Source organism: Schistocerca piceifrons, chromosome 3 (assembly GCF_021461385.2).
Source record: "Schistocerca piceifrons isolate TAMUIC-IGC-003096 chromosome 3, iqSchPice1.1, whole genome shotgun sequence".
Classification (NCBI taxonomy): domain Eukaryota; kingdom Metazoa; phylum Arthropoda; class Insecta; order Orthoptera; family Acrididae; genus Schistocerca; species Schistocerca piceifrons.
The window spans coordinates 230,247,245-230,269,579 of NC_060140.1; the positions used below are offsets into that span (position 1 = coordinate 230,247,245).

The 22,335-nt window shown below is 37.2% G+C and overlaps 1 protein-coding gene across 1 annotated transcript in view; it reads left to right on the forward strand.

Moving 5' to 3' along the window:
* The window catches only part of LOC124787847 (meiotic recombination protein DMC1/LIM15 homolog), a 141,666-nt gene that overhangs the window by 81,532 nt on the left and 37,799 nt on the right, over positions 1–22,335 (forward strand). Inside the window, exon 7 of the mRNA XM_047254800.1 lies at positions 19,827–19,992. Coding sequence (XP_047110756.1) covers positions 19,827–19,992 — 166 coding nt within the window. The remainder of the gene's footprint in view (positions 1–19,826; positions 19,993–22,335) is intronic.

Consider the following 22,335-nt stretch of genomic DNA (forward strand, 5'->3'; position numbering starts at 1 on the left):
ATTTCCCCCAAAAGAGCTTGAAGTTAAGAAGAAATTAAAGAATCAAAACCAGGATGTCAGGATACACGGCTTTGGTTCCAGCCTATTCCAATGGTGTGCATAGACAGCATACAAACCCCATTCCAGAGAGTACAAGACATGAAGACAAAGTTCTCTTTGCTGATGACAGCAACAGTTACATCATAGTCTGATAAAAAGCAAGAACTATTAAAGAAAGCAAATGAAATGGCCAAGGATGTTTACAGTGGAGCAGTATGTAGTAAATTAACACTGAACATAAAGAAAACAAGCAGCTTGCACTTCGCATAAGGAGAAGAAAACAACTCTGTCATATTAAGCACATATGATAAGTTGACAGATCATGTAACAAACACAGAGCTTTTAGGAATAAATATTGATTGTAAGTCAATATGGAATGAACATACAAAGATACTGGAAGAAAGGATATCACCAGCATGTTATGATCTTAGGGTTCTGTTCTAAGTGTGTCTTAGTTATGGGATACTTTTCTCGGGATCAAAGGCACAAAACAGGCAGACAGTTTCCAAGCTGCAGAAAGGGGCTGCATGAATAATAACTAAAAGTAATAATCAAGCCACCATAAAAAACAATTTAAAAAACTGAGTATTCTTATTGCACCGTGTGAGTACATGTTTCAATCAGTTGTGCATATCAGGGAAAACATTATTAAGTATTTCACTAATAGTTCTACATATAATCATGGAACAAGAGCCAGTTTGGGCTTCAATTTACCAAAGGGAAAGAAAAAGCAATATTTTCTATCAGGGAACAAAATGTTATAATAAATCACCCAAGGAGATGAAAAGATTACTACAATACACTTGTTTAAAACTTACTTTATAAGTAGTGCTTAATCCACCATTAATAATTACTTAAAGGACTTGGGGTAATGGTTCATAACAGAAGCAGACAGCGAAAAATCCCTGTCACAGTACAAAACATGATTACTGAGCACTGCTCTTACCAGAAAATCATGTCCCAAGCTCCATTGTGCATAATAGTAATGTCTCTTCATCTCTTGAGCTCAAAGTCTCACTCATTATGAAAGAATGCTGATCCAGTTTTTCAGACATACTGAAGAGAGGACATGAAGACATGTATGGGGCATAATAATATGCTTACAGGTCTGGAATTAGTTTTCTGAACAACCTTTAGGGAAAGCAAAATACATGGCAGTACGTCATGGTCTAGGAGTCACCTGCAGGTGTCTATAGTGTGTACAGTGACACAGACCTCAGATTTGGGAGGTCCACATTTGCTCTATCTGGGCATTCTGATTTAAGTTTTTCTAAATCATTTCAGGCTTAGCTCATCTAATTTATACAAAAGTGGTGATATCATACTGACTACAATCCTACTACCACCCACACACATTTCGCATAAGAACCATGAAGATAAGATACTAAAAATTAGGGTTCATATAGAGAGTTGCTATTCCCTCAGTGGAACAGAAAAAGCAAATAACAAGTAGTGATATATGATACCATCCACCATACACCATACAGTGGGTTGCGGAGAATGTGTGTACGTGAAGATATTCAGCTACCAAACATTGTTCTCTCATTTTTTTTATCATAGCTCCATGGAGTGCTCTGTAAAAAAGTTACCACTGGGGCAGGCAAGTGGTCTGGCTGTAGATACTTTGTGCTACCTATGCGAAGCTGGGATGGGTTGCTCGTCCATAATAAATGGACGATTAACTGGAGTCTGATGGCCTCTGTAACAAACTGACAAATTCTGAACTTGTAGATTAATTAAAAAATTTGATGAGCCTGTGTCAGTTTAGAATTGAAATGCTACTGTGTTAACATGAAGTTATCATTCACTGAAAAGATCACATTTTTGTTATGTTTCATACATGAAAATTTATTGTTTTATTCATGTTCATTCTGAAAATCATTTGAATTTTTATTTTGAATCTCTTTTGTATGTCTGAGTGTCTTATTTATATAATGGAAGGAAACATTCCACGTGGGAAAAATTATATATAAAAACAAAGATGAGGTGACTTACCGAACAAAAGCGCTTTTGTTCGGTAAGTCACCTCATCTTTGAGTGTCTTATTTCATTGACTCACTTGTTTAGTGTTACAAACTTTTGATCTGGGCAATTTTCTTGCTTGTCATTAACTCCATAGCATGCACAAGACTGTAATTTAGCATGAAAGAATCTTTTCATGTAATGTTGATTCCATCCTGTGACTTGTGTATATGGCCGAACAAGTTGTGTGGTGGCACTGGTTGGCTCAGCAGCATAAACACAGTATCATCTGTGTCCTGGAGCACATCAACAGATACTTGCATCAGCTTAAGTGCTCAAATGAATGCCAGACAGTCTTGCAAAGATGTATTAGTTAAGCTAAGACAGACTTTCTTTAATTTGCAAATGCATATCAGTATATTTTGAATGAGAGAACCTGCATATGATTTCTTTTACTTTTCATTTCCACCCACACTGAAATTTACACTCTCTCGTTAAGCCCCATAATTGTGAAAAATTATGCAAAATGTATTTAAGCCTTAGAATATGATTCTAATTTATCTTCAATTTCTGAATCTGACAGAGTCACTGGGTCATCTTCTGGACATAATTTTTTGAACTGATATGAACATATAGTGATCAGTATTATTAATAAGGAAAGCTTTGTGCTTATTATCACCTGATACTTGATGTGTGATGAAACATTGTTCCTGTGAGGAGATATAATTCTGCCAGACTTCATGTTTTCAGTCAAATACTGGGAATGGTGGTGGTGGTATCATAAAATTTTCCTGGCCCTGTTGCTTCTTAGCTCCTATTTTGTGCACCACAGGCAGCTCTTGTGTATTGGAAATTTTCTGCAGCATATGCAGTAGACACTGTAGGGAAGAAGCCTACTCACGCTGTATAAAATTCACATCAGTCTTTCTATTGTGTGCCAGCCTAGTCTGCTGTAACTAGCTCTGACGTCATAAATGTTGCGCAATATTTTAAAAATCAAGTATATAACCTGAAATGGTTCTAGCATGTCAGGAGTAATACTAAATCAATATGAGTTGAATATCTGTTCAATAACTAACCATTTTCAAAATTTGGACGTTTTTCTGTAAAAATCATTGGCGCAACAGAAAAGAGCTAGAAACTTAAAAATTTATATTTAGATTCCTTTTTCATAATAATTTAGTAGAAACAGTATTCTGGATCTCACAAATTAAAATTTTAGTTGACATTCATAATTTTCTGGTTTTTTACTTAGAAATTAAGGAAGCAAGATAGATTAAGTAGGCGAATAAATAAAGCTAGGATGTTTAAATTTAAGTAGAAGGGAGATCCACTATAATCATAAAGATGTGAGAAGTTTCAACTGAATAACTATAAAACTATAGCGATAGCATATCTCCAAAGGGCAAGTTCAGAGCTCGTCTACTGCGTGTAGTGTAATTAAATTAATTCTCTCGCCCAAAATAATTGACTTAGCCACGTCAGACTTTTATTATGATTACTTACCTGTGTGCTGAATGCACATTTAAATTGAGAGCTTCATCGGCCATCAGCAAAGGAAGCGATGATTTATTCAATAACTTGAAGTGGTGCATTACTAGCGCAGCGGCTAGTAGGGAGAACCGATTTGATCAGGCGTTCCCTTAACCATCAGCACCACGGCTTTATATATAAGAACGCTGCGTGAGGAAGTAAGGCCCCAGTTCTCTCCAGACGCTGATTAGCGCACCATCTGTGTCGGGAGTTGCGTCGCGTTGGTATCATTGCTATAAACAGCCTCGGATGCCGTAATAAGTTACTCGGGATACGCGTAACCATGAAATCGTTTTCGAGAGAAGTGTTAATTCTGGGATGACTTTAATGATCTAACTTCAGTTTGTGTATGTCGTATTTTCATGTGCCGCCGCAGGACAGACATTCTACCATTATTTAGCGTGGCGTTTGTTGAACTTTATCATCAAATTATGGCGAGCATTCACTTAAACATTTAATTTGAACAGTTATAGTTGTATCAGCGCATTAGACTCTGAACTGCTCTGTTAGTTGGATTGTGTGGATTCTTTTTGGTCTGTGACTTTCCGAATATAGTGAACATTTTTAGAGAATCGTTTTTGATTATGAATCCCAGACAATCTCCTAATTCCTCAGAGCTATAAGCTGTAGCTATAAGTGTATTTCTCAGATGAAGTGGGCACTATGAATTCTAATTACAGGCTTCACATTTTGCTAATCACTTTCTGGTTGCCAATATTGTAGTTAGAGAGCCAGTGTTGAGAACGGCAAAAGACAGCATAAATAATAGGAACATTTATATAACAATTAATTCCATGTGCTGCCCCACATATGGTTAATCGGCCGGGAAATGCATCTTTTCTACATTACAAAACATTCTACAAATAAATAACTACAATTTCCACCAGCCGCCCCACAAATGTTGCTAATCGGGCGGGAAAAACAAAACATTTTATATATAGCAATTAATTCCACCAGCCGCCCCACAATTGGTGCATCGGCCGGGAAATGCATCTTTTCTACATTACAAACCAAACAATATATCTAACAACAATTAATCCACCAGCCGCCCCACAATTGGTGCTTCGGCCGGGAAACAAACTGAGTAAAAGTGAAAGTGATTTTTAAATATTCAGATTCGGAAGTGAAATGTGACACACAACTGAGCAAGGGAACAGTGATAGACAGTGTTACGTGTGTATGTGGACGACGCCATTGGATTAACAACGCATCTGGATTGACGGAGCTGGCACTGAGTCTAGCGGCGCTGCCAGCACCGCGAGAAGCCAGTTTCGCCTCACCGCAGTTGTCCGCCGGAGCAACCGGACCCGTGCCTGCAGTTGCGGGCCACGCAAACACACAGCAGCCGTTGAAGTGCCGTCTGCGGTTCAACGCGCCGCGTCACATCAGTAATCCTGGTACGCCGTGCCGGCAACGCCATACGTTGTGCAGAAGGAACTAAGTTAAGTGAAAAGCTGTTAAAATTTTTACTAACCTGCACTAAAAGACTGTCAGCAATGGAACCGCCAGAAGAAACTGATGTTAAACTTAAATCAGAACCTATGTCTGTTTAGGGAACTGTAAATCCAGACAACGGTTCAAGTCTAAATATGCATGAAAATAGTAATGTTAAAGTGAAATATGAAGTATTGTCTCCTGACAGTAGTGTGAAAAGGGGCAATGATTCAATAATAGAGACCCCTGTAGTAAAGCAAAAATCAGAAATTGTTAATTTATTGCATGACAGTTTATCTGATGAGTTAAAAACGAAACAGTCATCAGAGGTGGTAGAGTTTAAAAAGGATAAGTTAGATATGACTGATCAATCAGAAGTTTCATTTCGTTTTGATGATTCTGGTATTGGAGCTAGTTTTTCGTCACATGAGTGTGATAAAAAGCCAGCTAGTGAGCAACCCAAAGATACTGAGGCTATTGATTTAAATGTTATATTACAAGCAATAGCTGCCAGTAATGCAAAATTGTCAGCCAGTAATGCTAGAATGACAGCTGAATTAAAGTCTGAAATAACTGAGGTCAAAAGCAGTAATGCAAAAATGTCAGCCAGTAATGCTAGAACGACAGCTGAGTTAAAATCTGATATAATTGAGGTAAATAACAGGATTATGGCCAGCCAAGCCAATTTTAATAAACGATTGGAGGAAATGGACAATACCTTCAAGGCTGGTTGCAGTAAGTTGAAAGAGGATCTGGACAGTTTGAATTATAAAATTTATTACAACCATGAGGATATTAAGAAAAAGGTTGCTCAACAGTTATCTGAGATGTATAAAACAGTAAAATCCGAAGTTGCTGAGGTTCGCAAAGACTTCCAAATGGAAGATGCGAAGCTGGAGCACAAGTTAACAGAAAAGATCGAGGCGGAATCTGAACTGTGCTCAGATAGGTTTAAAGATGTTAATATAAAAGTAAACATATGTCAAGCAGAAGTAGATGCAATCAAAACTGATACTACTCATATTGTGCAAAGAGTAGATAATGTTGAAATGAGAGAAGAAAATATTAGTAGTAACATTGCTAACATTGAGAGTAAAGTAGCTTCAGTAACTTCTGGTAATGGTAGTATGCAACAAGTTGTAGTTGCAAACGCCGCTTTTATCAGGTGTTGGCAGTTCTTGCGGTTCGATCCAGATAAAAATATCCACCCGCTAGATTTCTGGAACGATTTTGAAGATGTGATTCCACCAACTTGGTTGGAACGAGAGAAAATCTCATTTATTAGAAGCCATTTAACAGGTGACACAGGGGACTGATGACCATAGCTGTTAAGTCCCATAGTGCTCAGAGCCATTTAACAGGTGACACCATGCGTTGGTCAGCTGATGTTATGTTGAAGTGTATAACACTAGCGGAATTTAAAACAGCTTTCATTAATGAGTGTTGGTCTAGCAATAAGCAAAATGAAGTGTTGAGAGAATTTTGGAATGGAAAACGCTTCAATGCAGGCAAGGAATCTATTAAAGAATTTGCTAGGTCATGGAGCTCACGTTTGTCACATTTGGCCGAAAAGCTAAAACCTGAAATGATAATACTAGGTCTTGGAGCCAAATTGCCATGGTATTGGCAAACCAGAATTATATCTGCCCCTAGAGACAATCTGGATCGTTTCATTGAATATTTGGAACGTGTAGAGAGTGTGGCTGTCAATGAGGAGCAAGCACGTAATAACAGAAATGCTAATAACACTAGTAGTAATTTTAAGAACGAGCAGAATGGCAGTGTAAACATCAGAACAGTAGGTGTTCGCCATCCTAAGAGAGGTAGGAATTGGAGAAATAATTATCAGAACCAACAATGGGATCCAAATGATAGTAATTTTGTTCTGAACAAAATTATGCAGGTAAACAACAGTGCGGAAAGCAATGCTGTGCCAGTTAACTATAATGGAAATAAAGTAAACAGTAGTAGGCCAAGGCAGGAAAACTAGTTCCCGTCTATGAGGACACTGGCACTCACCAGGCGGTTACTTTTCCTAAGTCAGTAATTACAGTAATTGGTAAGACAGATCAGAATACTCAGACTGAACATGTGGATGAGGGGTCGGTAGCATCTAAAAATACAGCAGAAATATTAGATCACTCACAGTATTTGATAGATACCGTGTTAGAGACGCTTTCTAAGTGGGAAGAGAAAGAGAAGGCACAGCAGTGTAACGGTAGGGAAGAGCTACAAAATACTGAATTGTCAGGTGGAGAAGCAGAAGAAATTCATGCTTATATTTACGATGAGGATGATATGCTCTTATCTAAAGTGCCTGTGCAGGATGTTGATACTGTACTAATAGATTTAGGAAAGGAGGTAAGTGAGAATGTAGAGGATAGCCTGTTGGGGGTCGATGAACCCAGTAGCTGTGACCAGTTGTCACTTGAGAAGGAACCCGACGATAATAGTGAAAGTGGTTTAGCTGTAACTAGTGTTATGCCCGGTCTGGAGGTGCAGAATCGCTCAGACTACAGTAATTTGGGTCATGTTCAGCAAACTAAATGTAATGAAGTCGTGCGGTGTTTCGATTTGAAATTAGTAGACCAACTGGAAAAGGCAGCTGAAAATGTAATTCAGGAAACCCCTACACACTTTGACCTAAATGTAATGAAGACAGATGTCAATCACTTTAGTTGGAGACAAATCCAAAAGGAACTATTGGATGAGTTTGAGGAACCACCTGTACAAACTTGAATAAGCCACCCTATAATAATAGTGAATATGTTGGGTATCAATGTACATTGTCTCTTAGACAGTGGAAGTGAGGTGAGTGCGGTATCTCAGTCCTTCTTTGATGCATTACCTGGTAAAGACAAGCTTACAGTAATGAGGGTATCAGGACTAAGAATAATTGGTGCTACTGGCAAGGTGTCAAAAATGGTAAAGCAAGAAGCTTTACTGCCCTTTAATATTAATGGTAATTTAATTGATCATTCATGCTTAATTGTAAATAATCTCAGTATTGAGGTTTTAATTGGCATAGATTTCTTGTCAAAATATCAGAGTGTTGTTGACCTTGAAAGAAGCCAGTTAAAAATGGTCTTGCCGATAACCGGAATAATTACAGTACCTTTTATTGATAAACATGTAGTAACTAATGATGAAACTTGGGAGCTGCCTATACGAGTTCTGAAAAATAGGAGCTATTGGGACGAAGGTGTTAATCTTAGTAAAAGTAAGCTAAACACAGAAGAAGAAGAAGAAGAAGAAGCCATTATTTTGGACAAGATAGAAGCTAAATTGCAGGAAATCGATAAAATTTCAGCTAATCAGAAGGAAGAACTGAGACAGGTTTTAAAAAGGCATCATAAGGTATTTTCAAATCGACCTGGTGTGGTCAAAGGTTATGAATGTCAATTAAAGGTGAAATCTCGTCAAGTGTTTTTCAGGAAGCCATACCAAATACATGTAGCTAGGAAGGAGGTGGTTCGAAAGGAGATACAGAGAGTGCTAGAGTGGGGTGTGATTGAAAAAGCAGTCAGTGAGTACAATAATCCTCTTGTTGATGTACCAAAAAGAGACGGGAGTGTCAGATTGGTCTTGGACGCTCGTTGGTTGAATGAAATAGTGGTTAGGGAAAGTGATAGACCACAGAACATGGACGAGTTATTGCAAAAGTTCCGGGGAGTAAAATTCTTAACTTCTATGGACATCACATGTGGATATTGGAATTTGCCACTGGCAGAAAGTTCAAGGAAGTACACAGCTTTCTTGTACGAAGGAGTTTGTTACCAATACCGTGTGGTACCTTTTGGACTTAATATCTCTGTTTGTGCCTTCGTACATGTGATGTGCCATGTTTTAGGACCAGCCTTAATTAATAAAATAACAGTCTACGTAGATGATCTGTTAATAGCAACTCCTACCTGGGAAGAACACATAGTTTTATTAGAGGAAGTGTTAGAGGCTATTGAGAGAGGTGGCATGAAACTAAAGATTGAAAAGACAGAGTGCATTAAAGAGGAAATAGGTTTCTTGGGATATATGATAAGTGGGAAAGGTATTCTGCCTGATCCAGGCAAGCTAGCAGTCACTGAAAAATTGGAGGCTCCCAGAAACAAGAAGCAGTTGAGATCAATGTTCGGTCTTTTCGGCTTCTATAGGCGTTTTGATAGTGATCAGGCTTTTAATGCGCCCTGTCTTCACCTCCTGCTGAAAAAGAATACCCCTTGGGTTTGGACAGCAGAATGTCAACAGGCATTCGAGGTGCTTAAACAATCTTTAATTAATAGTCCTATTTTACATCATCCTGATTTTGAAAAACCATTCTGTATGTCTGTTGATGCTAGTGGCTATGGTATAGCTGTGAAGGTATTCCAAGTAGAAATAGAAAACGAACAAGAAGTGCACAAGACTATAGCTTTCGCAAGTTGATCTTTACAGGCAGCAGAGAGAAATTATGGCATCTCAGAACTGGAAGCATTGGCAATTGTATTTGGAGTACAGAAGTTTGAGCAGTATCTATTAGGTCACAAGATAATTGTTTACAGTGACCATAAGGCGTTGACCTTTTTAAAGACCTGTAAGTTGAGGAATGCTCGTTTGGTAAGATGGTCATTGTATCTCCAGCAGTTTGACCTTGAGGTTAGATATATTCAAGGGAAAGACAATCTGGTAGCTGATGGGTTATCTAGAAGTGCGGAGCTCTGTGATGACGCAGGAATTACAGCAACAGACCTAAATGAAGTACGAATGTTTGCGTTGCACGAAGTAAAGGAAGAAAGTGCATTGAAGAGGGTGATTAAGAACTTGAGACGTGAGCAAAATGCAGATGACCAGCTGAAATTAGTAAAGAGCTATTTGGGAGATGCGAACTATCACAAGGTTTCACAATACTACTGTCTGCATAAAGGTATTCTGTTTAGGAGGAAAAAGGTAGGTGTTTCTGAGTGGAAGCTGTGCTTTTCCTCACAACATGTAGACTTACTTATCGACTATGTACACCTGAGGTATGGGCACTACCGTGCAAAGAAGTGCATTGCAAAATTAAAAGAGAAGGTTGTGTTTGACAACATGTACCGCCGTGTTGCCAAGCACCTAGCATCTTGTGTAGTGTGCCAGAAAGTCCGTGCTGCTAACACCAGAATACAAGGGGATATGCATTCAGTAGAGCCAACTGAAACGCTAGAATTACTGGCTTGTGATTTGTTTGGCCCTCTTCCTGCTTCGAGAGGTGGGTGCACCCATGTTTTTGTTGTTGTGGATGGATTTAGTAAATATGTTAAGCTATACCCAATTAAAAGAGCAAATGCAAAAACGTTGGTAGAAAAGTTGGAAAAAGATTTCTTCGTGAACATTGGCGTTCCGAAGAATCTGCTGTCAGACAATGGGCCTCAATTTACTTCTGATAGATTTAAGGAATGTCTAGATAAGGCCGGAGTGAAACACCTGAAAATATCTGCATATTTCCCCCAAGGAAATATGAGTGAACATATTATGAGAGAATTGAATAGGCTTTGCAGGACTTATTGTGCTCGGAAGCACTGAAGTTGGGCAGAGCACATGAAGTATTTTGAGAATGTAATTAACAACTTAAGGCATGATGCAACTGGTTTTGTGCCATGCGAATTGATGTTTGGCCGAGAACCGCACAATGTGATTTTAGATATGGTAGAATTCCCTATTCTAACGCAAATATCCACAGACGAGAAGAAGTTAAAGGCTAGGGCAAATATAAGAAAAAGAGCATTGGAAAGGAAGAAGCATCATGACGAAAAAGCTGTACCCACCAGTTTTGAAATAGATCAGATAGTCCTTGTCAAAACCAAGGAAAAATCAAAGAAAATAAATGCAGAAACAAAGAAATTCATGTTCGTATACCAAGGACCTTTCAGGATCATAGGAAAACCACATGCCAATGCATATAGGCTAGAGTACCCTAAGAGTAAAAAGCTATTAGGTCTCAGGAACGTGATCGACCTAAAGAAGTTCATAGGTAGTGATTGAATTCTGTAGGGAGGAGGTTGTTCTGTAACTTCTACACAGTGTGGCAGCTGTGCAGTCCCAGCTGTGTGAGATCTTCTTTCCTTTTCAGGTCTCACTCATTCGTCATCTTTCCTATCTACAAAAATTTCGACCCCTTCTTTCCAATACGAAAAATTTCTGAAACTAATGAATTCTGAAGGGAGGAGGTTGTTCTGTAACCTCTACACAGTGTGGCAGCTGTGCAGTCCCAGCTGTGTGAGATCTTCTTTTCCATTTCAGGTCTCACTCATTCTTCATCTTTCCTGTCTACAAAAATGTTGACCCCTTGTTTCCAATATGAAAATTTTAATAAACTAATGAATTCTGAAGGGAGGAGGTTGTTCTGTAACCTCTGCACAGTGTGGCAGCTGTGCAGTCCCAGCTATGTGAGATCTTCTTTCCCATTTCAGATCTCACTCATTCTTCATCTTTTTTATTCACCAAAATATCGGCTCTTATTCTCAAATACTAAAATCTTCCATTATGGTTATCAAGCCAGTAATAAACTAATGAATTCTGTAGGAAGGAGGTTGTTCTGTAACCTCTACACAGTGTGGCAGCTGTGCAGTCCCAGCTGTGTGAGATCTTCTTTCCTTTTCAGGTCTCACTCATTCTTCATCTTTCCTATCCACCAAAGTTTCGACTCCTTCTTTGCAATACAAAAATTTTCCATCATGGCTATCACGCCATGAGTTCTGTAACCATTCTATCCACCGATTAGTGAAAAAAAAAAATCTAATGTGACAAACCTAACAGTGACATAAACAACAGAGAAGTATGACATAATTAAGATACAAATGTATTTGAGTAACAATTATGTATAGAACCCTGGTAATATTGTAAGTACAAAATGTTGTTTTATTTGAAATGGTCCACCATCAGTAATTTAAAAAGATATACGAATTCGTGTACAAGCAGGATCTGTAGTGGCAGTGAAACCTAGTGTATGCATTAGAGCTAACTAATTAATAGTAAAAGAGATTGCTTAGTGTTATGAAAAATAGGCAGATAAGTTGTAAGAATAAACTCACCTTGTGTAGCAAGGAATGGCAGTGTAATAGAATTGAGTAGTGTCTGTGGTTGAAACGTGAAGGACACATCCCTGAAGTATTTATAAGGTTGGAGCTGGCCGTTACTTGGTGTAGTGTGTGACAGAACACACCTACACGTATTGAGGTTATGAGTTGGAGGTGTGAATGCGACCATAGGTACCCTTATGTTAGATGAGACAGAGCAGCTCATGGTGTCCTATAGGTTTAAGGAATTTAGCATTATCCTCATCCATAATTACTTAATGCACTTGAGTGGTAGGTGGAGAGAGACTACCTGTGGTTTCAGCATCCGATCGAGTGGAAATGGATTGCCACGTGAGCAAACTGATCAGCTGCAATACACTATAGATATGAAAGAAATGTGCTACCCTATGTGTTAAATGTTAATAGAGTGAGAGTTAAATAAGTACATACACTAGCAACATAATTGAGTAACATAATGGCAGACGAGAAACATTATTTATAGCTCAGCATAAATACACTTTGATGAAGTACGTACATAATTGCAGATGTGGAACTGACACAGCAGTAGAGGACCAATAAGTGGATTTAGTAGTCAACTAAACGTAGTGTGTTTTGAACACTCAGAACTGTCCTATTACCACAAGTTACTCACATGTACAAAGAAGCTGAGAAGACAACTACAAATCAAATATACTCATACTATCTCTAAGAATAAGGTAATTGAAGATGAGTCAGCTAAGTAAATAAAATACAGATTTGTCAGGAATGTACCGAGCATTGGTTCCGTGTTCCGGCCCAGAAATAATAAATTGAAATTAAATAGGATTTATGATTGTATGCCTTGAGCATAAATTTTCTCTAGTACATGACTAACGGCGTTTTGAGCCATTTGTTTACCGATTTTATGACAGTTAAGTAACCACGAGAGTAAAATTGAAAAAGTTCTGTTAACTTTGTTCCAGTAACATATTGAAAGGTAAAATGTATATATCCCCATTTCATTATGACCCACCCTTAGATATTAAGTGAACAGAGTCTGAGGCACTCTTTTTGTTTGTTCTACAGGACAAACCAGATAATGGCAGCCTGGTAGCTGCGTGAAAGCGTGGAGTGACTTGGACACAACTCACAGTGACCCATCCCCTTTCCCCATGTAATTTAGAGTGAACGTGAAGGACGCACACCATAGCAACTTCCCCTCCTATACCCTTGTGGATGGAAGTGTAGAACGCCAGCCAAAGCGGCTACAACCACATGTGTAAAAATGAAATTGTCATGATTTGTGAAATTTTCTTTCAGGTTTAGAAAAGACTGCTAAGATATAATTATCTGTTTATGTATCATGAATAACTGTGTTATTTTCTTTGAATTTGTGTATGTAAAAATGTATTTAAAGGATTTAAGATTTTCATAATTTTACATATTTTATGTGTTTGTCTGTCTAAGGCAATATGTATGCCAAAGTGTTTCATTGATTTTGCTAAAATTTTGAGTGATAATGCTGCTTAAGAGGCAGTGAACAAGCCAGCAATTTAAATAATTGAAGTAGGTAATCAGTTTTCTTTTAATATTTCTATATGTTTACATTTCAATTTTAATTTTTTCATAGGGAGTTAAGCTGTACTCTTGCTTCCCTTTTTGTAATTAAATTTTTTTTTCTTCGTTCATTAACATTAAAAAAAAAAATTTAAGTAGAGGGTAATGTAGGGAAGCAGCCTACTCACGCCGTATAAAATTCACATCAGTCTTTCCATTGTGTGCCAGCCTAGTCTGCTGTAACTAGCTCTGACGTCATAAATGTTGCGCAATACTTTAAAAATCAAGTATATAACCTGAAATGGTTCTAGCATGTCAGGAGTAATACTAAATCAATATGTGTTGAATATCTGTTCAATAACTTTAACCATTTTCAAAATTTGGACGTTTTTCTGTAAAAATCATTGGCGCAACAGAAAAGAGCTAGAAACTTAAAAATTTATATTTAGATTCCTTTTTCATAATAATTTAGTAGAAACAGTATTCTGGATCTCACAAATTAAAATTTTAGTTGAAATTCATAATTTTCTGGTTTTTGACTTAGAAATTAAGGAAGCAAGATAGATTAAGTAGGCGAATAAATAAAGCTAGGATGTTTAAATTTAAGTAGAAGGTAGATCCGCTATAATCATAAAGATGTGAGAAGTTTCAACTGAATAACTATAAAACTATGGCGATAGCGTATCTCCAAAGGGCAAGTTCAGAGCTCGTCTACTGCGTGTAGTGTAATTAAATTAATTCTCTCGCCCAAAATAATTGACTTAGCCATGTCAGACTTTTATTATGATTACTTACCTGTGTGCTGAATGCGCATTTAAATTGAGAGCTTCATCGGCCATCAACAAAGGAACCAATGATTTATTCAATAACTTGAAGTGGTGCATTACTAGTGCAGCGGCTAGTAGGGAGAACCGATATGATCAGGCATTCCCTTAACCATCCGCACCGCGGCTTTATATATAAGAATGCTGCGTGAGGAAGTAAGGCCCCAGTTCTCTCCAGACACTGATTAGCGCACCATCTGTGTCGGGAGTCGCGTCGCGTTGGTATCATTGCTATAAACAGCCTCGGATGCCGTGATAAGTTACTCGGGATACGCGTAACCATGAAATCGTTTTCGAGTGAAGTGTTAATTCTGGGATGACTTTAATGATCTAACTTCAGTTTGCGTATGTCGTATTTTCATGTGCCGCCGCGGGGCAGACATTCTACCATTATTTAGCGTAGCGTTTGATGAACATTATCATCAAATTATGGCGAGCATTCACTTAAACATTTAATTTGAACAGTTATAGTTGTATCAGCGCATTAGACTCTGAACTGCTCTGTCAGTTGGATTGTATGGATTCTTTTTGGTCTGTGACTTTCAGAATATAATGAACATTTTTAGAGAATCGTTTTTGATTATGAATCCCAGATAATCTCCTAATTCCTCAGAGCTATAAGCTGTAGCTATAAGTGTATTTCTCAGATGAAGTGGGCACTAGGAATTCTAATTACAGGCTTCACGTTTTCCTAATCACTTTCGGGTTGCCAATATTGTAATTAGAGAGCCAGTGTTGAGAACGGCAAAAGACAGCATAAATAATAGGAACATTTATATAACAATTAATTCCACCCGCCGCCCCACATATGGTTAATCGGCTGGGAAATGCATCTTTTCTACATTACAAACCAAACATTATATAACCCAATAATTGCACCAGCTGCCCCACAACACATTCGTTGAGACATGTCTGAAAAATGTAACGCAGAATACTACACAATGTTCTCTTAAATCCTGCTTGAAAGGAAACTGGATTAGGAGTCCACATGCAGATTTATGCACTTAGAAATCAATGTATAGGTAACATTCTGAATTAAAGTGTTGCCACAAAAAGGTATCAATTGCTCACTCAGATTTGGTTTGGAAGTTATACTGTACTGGTGGAAGTCCTTTCATAAATCTGCTTGAAAATACATTGCCAGTTATGGCAGCTTGTTTTTGTTGCCAGTATATGTTATTGGCTGTACTTTTTCTTGTTATGTTATGTTATGTTATGTTATGTGGTTTATTCATCTCATTACATACAATTTTCAAATCATTTGATTTGATGTACAGGAGACATGTCAAGGTTTACAAAAGAAACTTTTTTCACTTTTTTAAGAGAACTACAAAAGTTTACATTATATTTTACATTTCTAAGTTACAGCTACACATGTACATAAAATAATAAATGTATTACAATCCCTGTGTTCAGATTGTGAAGCTGTCCTCAATGAATTCATCGACAGAATAATAACACTTTTCCACCAGGAGAGTAAAGAGCAATCTTTTCAGTGAACCAATCTCCATTTTAAATATATTACTGCCTTTTATTTTATTGAAAATTTTTAACCCCATATACTCTGGCGTTTGGGCATAAAGTTTTAAACGATGTGTTGGAAGTTTGAAGTTATCTCTGTGGCGAGTGCTGTAGTTGTGGTCAAAACGGAAATTGTCTAGTGTATGTTGATTTCTATATAGGAACACCACCATCTCATGTATGTAAAGTGAGGGGATAGATAGTACTTTTAAATTTTTTAACAGTGGTCGACAGGATTCCCGTTTTTTTGCAACACACATGTTTCTAATTACTTTCTTTTGTAATACTAGGAGCCTAGTGACATTTGCTGAATTTCCCCAGAAGATTATGCCATAACGAATAACTGACTCAAAGTAGCAGTGATAAACTATCTTTCTGGTATCTATGTTTGTGGCACCTGACAAAATACACATTGCAAATGCTAAGTTGTTCAGTTGATTTGCTAAGTAATCTATGTGTACCTTCCAATTTAAATTTTTGTCAAGATTTAGGCCTAAGAACTTCACGTGGTTTGCTTCTGTGATATCCTGATCATTGCAAGTTATCTTTATTTCACTCCTTTCTGCTGATTTAGCTTCAAATTGCATCATTTTGGTTTTAGTTACATTTAGTTTTAGTCCATTTTGATAGAACCAAGATTCAAGTTTTTCTAAAGTGTTTTTGGCTTTTTCTGGAATATTTTCAGATACCTCATTTTCAATTAGAACTGATGTATCATCAGCAAATAAGACTGAATGAACATCAATAGCAAGTGGTAGGTCATTTACGTAAAAAAGAAACAGATAGGGACCCAATATCGAACCTTGTGGGACTCCTTGGGGAACTGTTTTCCAGTCTGATGAATAATTGGTTCCATTTGAAGTTAAAATTACTCTTTGTTTCCTACCTGACAGGTAAGAGCTAAACCATTTTAAAGCAGTGTCTCTGATTCCATACATCTGTAATTTGTGGAGGAGTAATGCATGGTTCACTGAATCAAAAGCTTTAGTCAGATCACAGAAAATACCTGTGACCTTTCTACCTTTATCTAATGTGGAGCATATTTTTTGGATAAACTCATTTATAGCATTCGCAGTGCTTTTACCCTGTTGGAATCCGAACTGGTTTTTAAAAATTATATCATTTACAGTAAGAAAGTTATTAATTTGTTTTGCTGCAATCTTTTCAAACACTTTAGAGAAGACCGGCAAGAGAGAGATAGGGCGGTAATTCCCCATATCTTCTGTCGATCCTTTCTTGAATAGAGGTTTGATCTCACCATATTTCAATACCTCTGGAAAGCATCCCTGTTCATAAGATTGATTTATAATAGTTGACAGTGGTTGGGAAATAATATCATACACATACTTGATTACAGATGTTGTTATTTCATCCCACCCATGTGAGGTTTTGTTTTTTAGAGACAATATTTCCTTTTCCACATCCCTTTGGGTTATTTTTTCAAATTGTTTAAAAGATGTGTTCTGGCTGTTTTCCAAATTTGTGATGCCCTGATAGAATGTCATATCCACATCCGATCTTACTACGTTTAGGAAGAATTCATTGAAACAACTTGACATCTGAACAGGGTTTACTATAATTTCATTTTCATGTCTAATTTTCAAAATCTCATGAATTTTTACTTTGGCTCCTAGTTCAGACTGAACAACTGACCACACTGCTTTTGTCTTATTTCTGTGTTCTCGTATGAATTTATTATTTGCCATTTTTTTAGCTGCCATTCTGACATTAAAAATTATAGATTTCTAATCTTAAGGCACTACAAAAATATTATGTTGAATAAAGTTGTGCAATAATCTCAAGTATTCTATGTGGTATTGAAATAATTTTCTAACATAAGTTCAGCGATTATTATCATTACTTCTATCAGTAGCACTCCCTTGCCATTTTGATATTCATGTTACTGGTCAAGTGCATATTTTTGTCACATTTCTATGGATTTTTTTCCCCTATCACTATAAATTGTCTCAGTGACAAGACTTAAGAAAAATTTCATTCCATTATGATTGTAGGACACTACGAAGTGTGATTACCGTATTTTACAGACTAAAAGATGCTACGGACTATAAAATGTACCTTGATTTTTAACAATTTTTTTTAAAAATAACATTTTTACCATTTTTATTATTAGATTGCAATGCCAGACTTTAAAATATTCTTAGTTTATAAAACTGAACTCACCTTTAAAATCCTTGAAAATCGTTGTCTGAACTTTCTTCTTCTTCTTCTTCTTCTTCTTCTTCTGTTTCTTCTTCCTCCTCCTCCTCTTTGTCGTCATAATTGTGGTCATCTTGACATATAATATGGCCTTCACTACCACTAAGAGCATTACTTATGCCACACTTCTCGAAAAATTTATCACTAATCTCTTCTCTCACTCTAGACCACTTTTTATCACTGACACACATGTTTGATTATAGGCCAGTTTAAAGCTCCCTTCAGTAGGAATTCATCTTGGGTTTCAGCCATCATCTATTTGTTCCATTCCTCTCTCATATACACTTTAAATAGTTTATTTATCAAACCTTCAAGAGGCTGCAGTTGTGAAGTAAGTCCTCCCAGAATAACAGCAAGCTCTGTATTTCCTTGATTCAGTTTCTCTTTCACAGACATTTTCAAATAACTACTAAACTGATCTAGCACAAGAAGAGAGCTCTTCTTCAATAAAGCACCTTTCTGTCTCTCCCACACTCTGTTAATCCATAATTTCATGTCAGCCTCATCCATCCAACCCTTGTCATGTATGTGAATGACGATACCTGTCAGTATTTAATAAGAAGATTTTGGCATTTTTTTGCACTTAAAAATGATCATTAGATCAAGTTTAGTACTGTCAGAACAACATGAAAGGACAACAGTGTATTGCATTTTTTCATGTTCACTTGTCTTTGTAGTTATAGCTTTAGCACCTCTCATGGAACAGTTCTGTTACTTGGCACATCAAATGTTAGAGGAGTTTCATCCATATTCACTATTTGGCTTAGTTGAACACTGGTTTCCTTTCTATGTTGAATAATAAAGTGATGGAAAGGTAACATTTTCTCTTCACACTCTTGTGGCATTTTCTGAGATATTTTGGTTTTGTCTCACATGCTAAGTCCATGAGACATCATAAACCTGTAGCACCAACCAACACCACCCTTAAAATCTGTTAAGTTCCAGTGTAGCACTAGGTTATGAGTGTGTATTTGAATCATTTTTGTGTTACTTCCAGTGCCATTTTGACAGTGTCCTTGAATCCATTTCAATACGTCATATTCCAGTTTTGGCCATTTTATATTCAGTCTTCCATTTGCAAATTTAGTCTTCTGGATTATTTTTTTTTTCTTTTTTTCAGTTCTTCTTTACTAGCCCACCAATCACAAATGGTTTTTCCTGTTGGTGGAGGGCAGAAATGCCATTCATCTGCTCTGTTTCTATTTTCTTCTGTGTATGCTATTACTTTCATTTATAGCCTGCATCATATGATCACCTTTTATTTTTTCCATTACGAAACTAGATTCCAACAACATTATTGTACTGCTATTGATAACACAAATCACTTTCAATTCAAGTTCACTGGCACCATAGACTGCAATGATGCATCATAGGCTAGACAGTGTTCTGTGTTTGTAATGGTGGGTAGGAAGGTGACAGTGTTAGCAAGCTTGTGAATCCCCACAACCCATGTTCACTGCATCAGTGCATTGCTGTGGCTAGTTGAATCCAGTATTACCAGACAGAGATAGGTTTTCCATGGCACTGAATATATGGCCATTTTTAAGACTGGCGGGAACTTTATATCAAATACTGGATATTTTTATATTAATTTCAAGTATAAGATACACCTGAATTTTGGAGGATATTTTTTGAAGAAAAAAGTGCATCTTATAGTCCATAAAATATGATGTTAATGTTATCAAAATCATTCTAGGATTACTTCTGATTTTTTTCCTTGACTTCTTGTTCTCAGTAGACCTGATCGTCTTCGACCAATTGCTGATCGGTTTAATTTGGACCAAAATGCAGTCCTTGATAACATTTTATATGCTCGAGCTTATACAAGTGAACATCAGTATGAACTAATGGATTATGTTGCTGCAAAGTTTCATGAAGAACCTGGAGTCTTCAAATTACTTGTATGTAATGTATACTTGTGTTTTTAACTTGTGTCATGTATAGTTGTGTCTTTATTTTTATGACTGGGAGTAGCTGCTGTTAACTGCAGCATTTTTATATGGCTAAGTTTGACCTTGCAGGTTTAATGATTTAGTGTTATATTAATCAGCTGTGCTCCATCAAGTGTACACTAAAATGTGAATGAAATATTTTTACAAATTTCAAGGAAAAAGCAAAGCAACAGAATTTTCATTCACAAATGTAACATAAAATTCATTTATAGGGATGAAAATGATTTAAGAAGTACACGTAACAATTGAGGACTTGAGTCATCAGAAAGCACATGAACAAGATAGAGAACTGCATCCTTTCTTAAGCTATAGATCACACACACACACACACACCTATATGATTACATTGTTGTGGCTGACTACGTTGTGCTGGTACTGCATCTCAACTAAGATGGGGGGCTGCATCATGTGGAAAGGGTGGGGTAGGGAGGAGGAAGAAGACAGGGTCCAGGAAGGAGGGTAGAGTAAGGGTGACTAATAGCTTGGAAGGAGAGGTGGCAGATGTATTGGATAGGGATACAGGGGAGGGAGGCAGCAGATGCTTGCAATAGAACTACGGCATGGGCTCTGACACCAGTGAGCTTACTCAGTGCGCAAAGGTGTGGAGGTGTGGATTTGGAGAGGGAGATAGAACAGAGGAGAGGATAACATACACATAATCTGAGATGAGACTGTAGAACAGATTCTTCACATATACTGTCAATATATTTGAAATTGTTATTCCATGTATTCCTTGTTTAGCTTTACTCTCTTTGACCAATATTACACCCTTGTAAATATCGAACTGTCAATAAATGTCAGTAGTGATGGTTACACCTCAGGGAAGCAATTTTTAGTACACCACACCACCCCCCTTTCCCCTCCCCCCTTAAGCCAAACAACCAATCACACCATGACTGTTTCACCAGATGCATGACATATATTTTTATGTTCTCACAATAATCTTGTAGAGTGCACCATCTCAAAGCACTGTGTATGGATCATTATGTTGTTAAACCATACAGTTTTACCAATTTCTGAGATTTGTCTTTACTCAGAGACTTGGTCAGTAACAGGGTTTAAACCCCTATCCAGCCTTCCAGAATTAAGGTTTTAATGGTTCTTCTATTAGACAAATGTTATGATGGACCCTCCAAACAGGACTGGAGCAGTTTCTTTCCCTATACCTCTCCTGTTAGAGCTTGTGTTCTTCTCTTAAGACCCCATCATTAACAGAAAATTAAATTCCAGTCTTTCTTTTTAGACTTTTTTTAGTGTGCTCTTGGTACTTCCATGATTTACCAATAAACATCTTTCATCCCTCCTCTTTATGTCATTATAATTATTCGACAATTACCTTTTAATTTGCTTAATGTTTCCAAGATAGATGAGCTGCGCAGGGGAACAAAATGGTAAGCGCCAAAATCACAGTTTCGGGATACAGTTTCAATTGATCTGCAAATCTGAATAATTTTTTTTGAACAGTACTTTTATTCTGTAGTGATTCTAACACCTATCTTCTACTGTACAGACATAAATGAAACTCTGAAATGACCAAAACAAATGAAATATACAAAAATTATTACATTACCATACACCATTAACAACACATAGTGATAGAACATTACATATTAAATTTTACAGTAAGTCTTCAACACTTTACTGAAACTGCAAAATCATTCATCACTCTCATTACTAAAGTCTTTTTCATCCAAAACTGTTGGCTTTAGTGACAGGATAAATCCATGGTGGACAGGAGGTATGTAATGTAGGAGCGACAGGACGTCAGCAACTTTCTTCTTTTCAATAAGCCTTTGCCCATTGTATTTAAGTCGAAGCATAGGAACTGATCCTTGTCTTCCACGTTTCCTGAAGCTTATTTCATGCCAAATGTCATGACAAAATGTCTCGCTGATGAATAAAGATGATGGATATTCGGAGGTCACCTTCCACCTACATACTTTCTTTAGGTTGACATCTCGACTATCAACTGTCTTCTTTCTGAAGCCAAACGCTTCTTTAGAGTATTGTATTTGATAGAAATCCTCTCTTTTCATATTATATACAAGCAATGGATTCTTCTTAGCCGACTTCTTGATGATCTCGCACCACTGATCTGGACTGTACACATCTTGTACTTGTCGGCGAATGTAATTTTCAATTGCCGCGAAATCTCTATCGGACGGCAAAATTGTGTGCCCGCTCACGGGGAAGTGGTGTTCAATCACACGAAATCTACCAGTTGAAATTAGATATTTCCAAAACAGCACCATGTTCGAGTTCTTATTTTGGCCACAGCAGCACCTTTTCCGA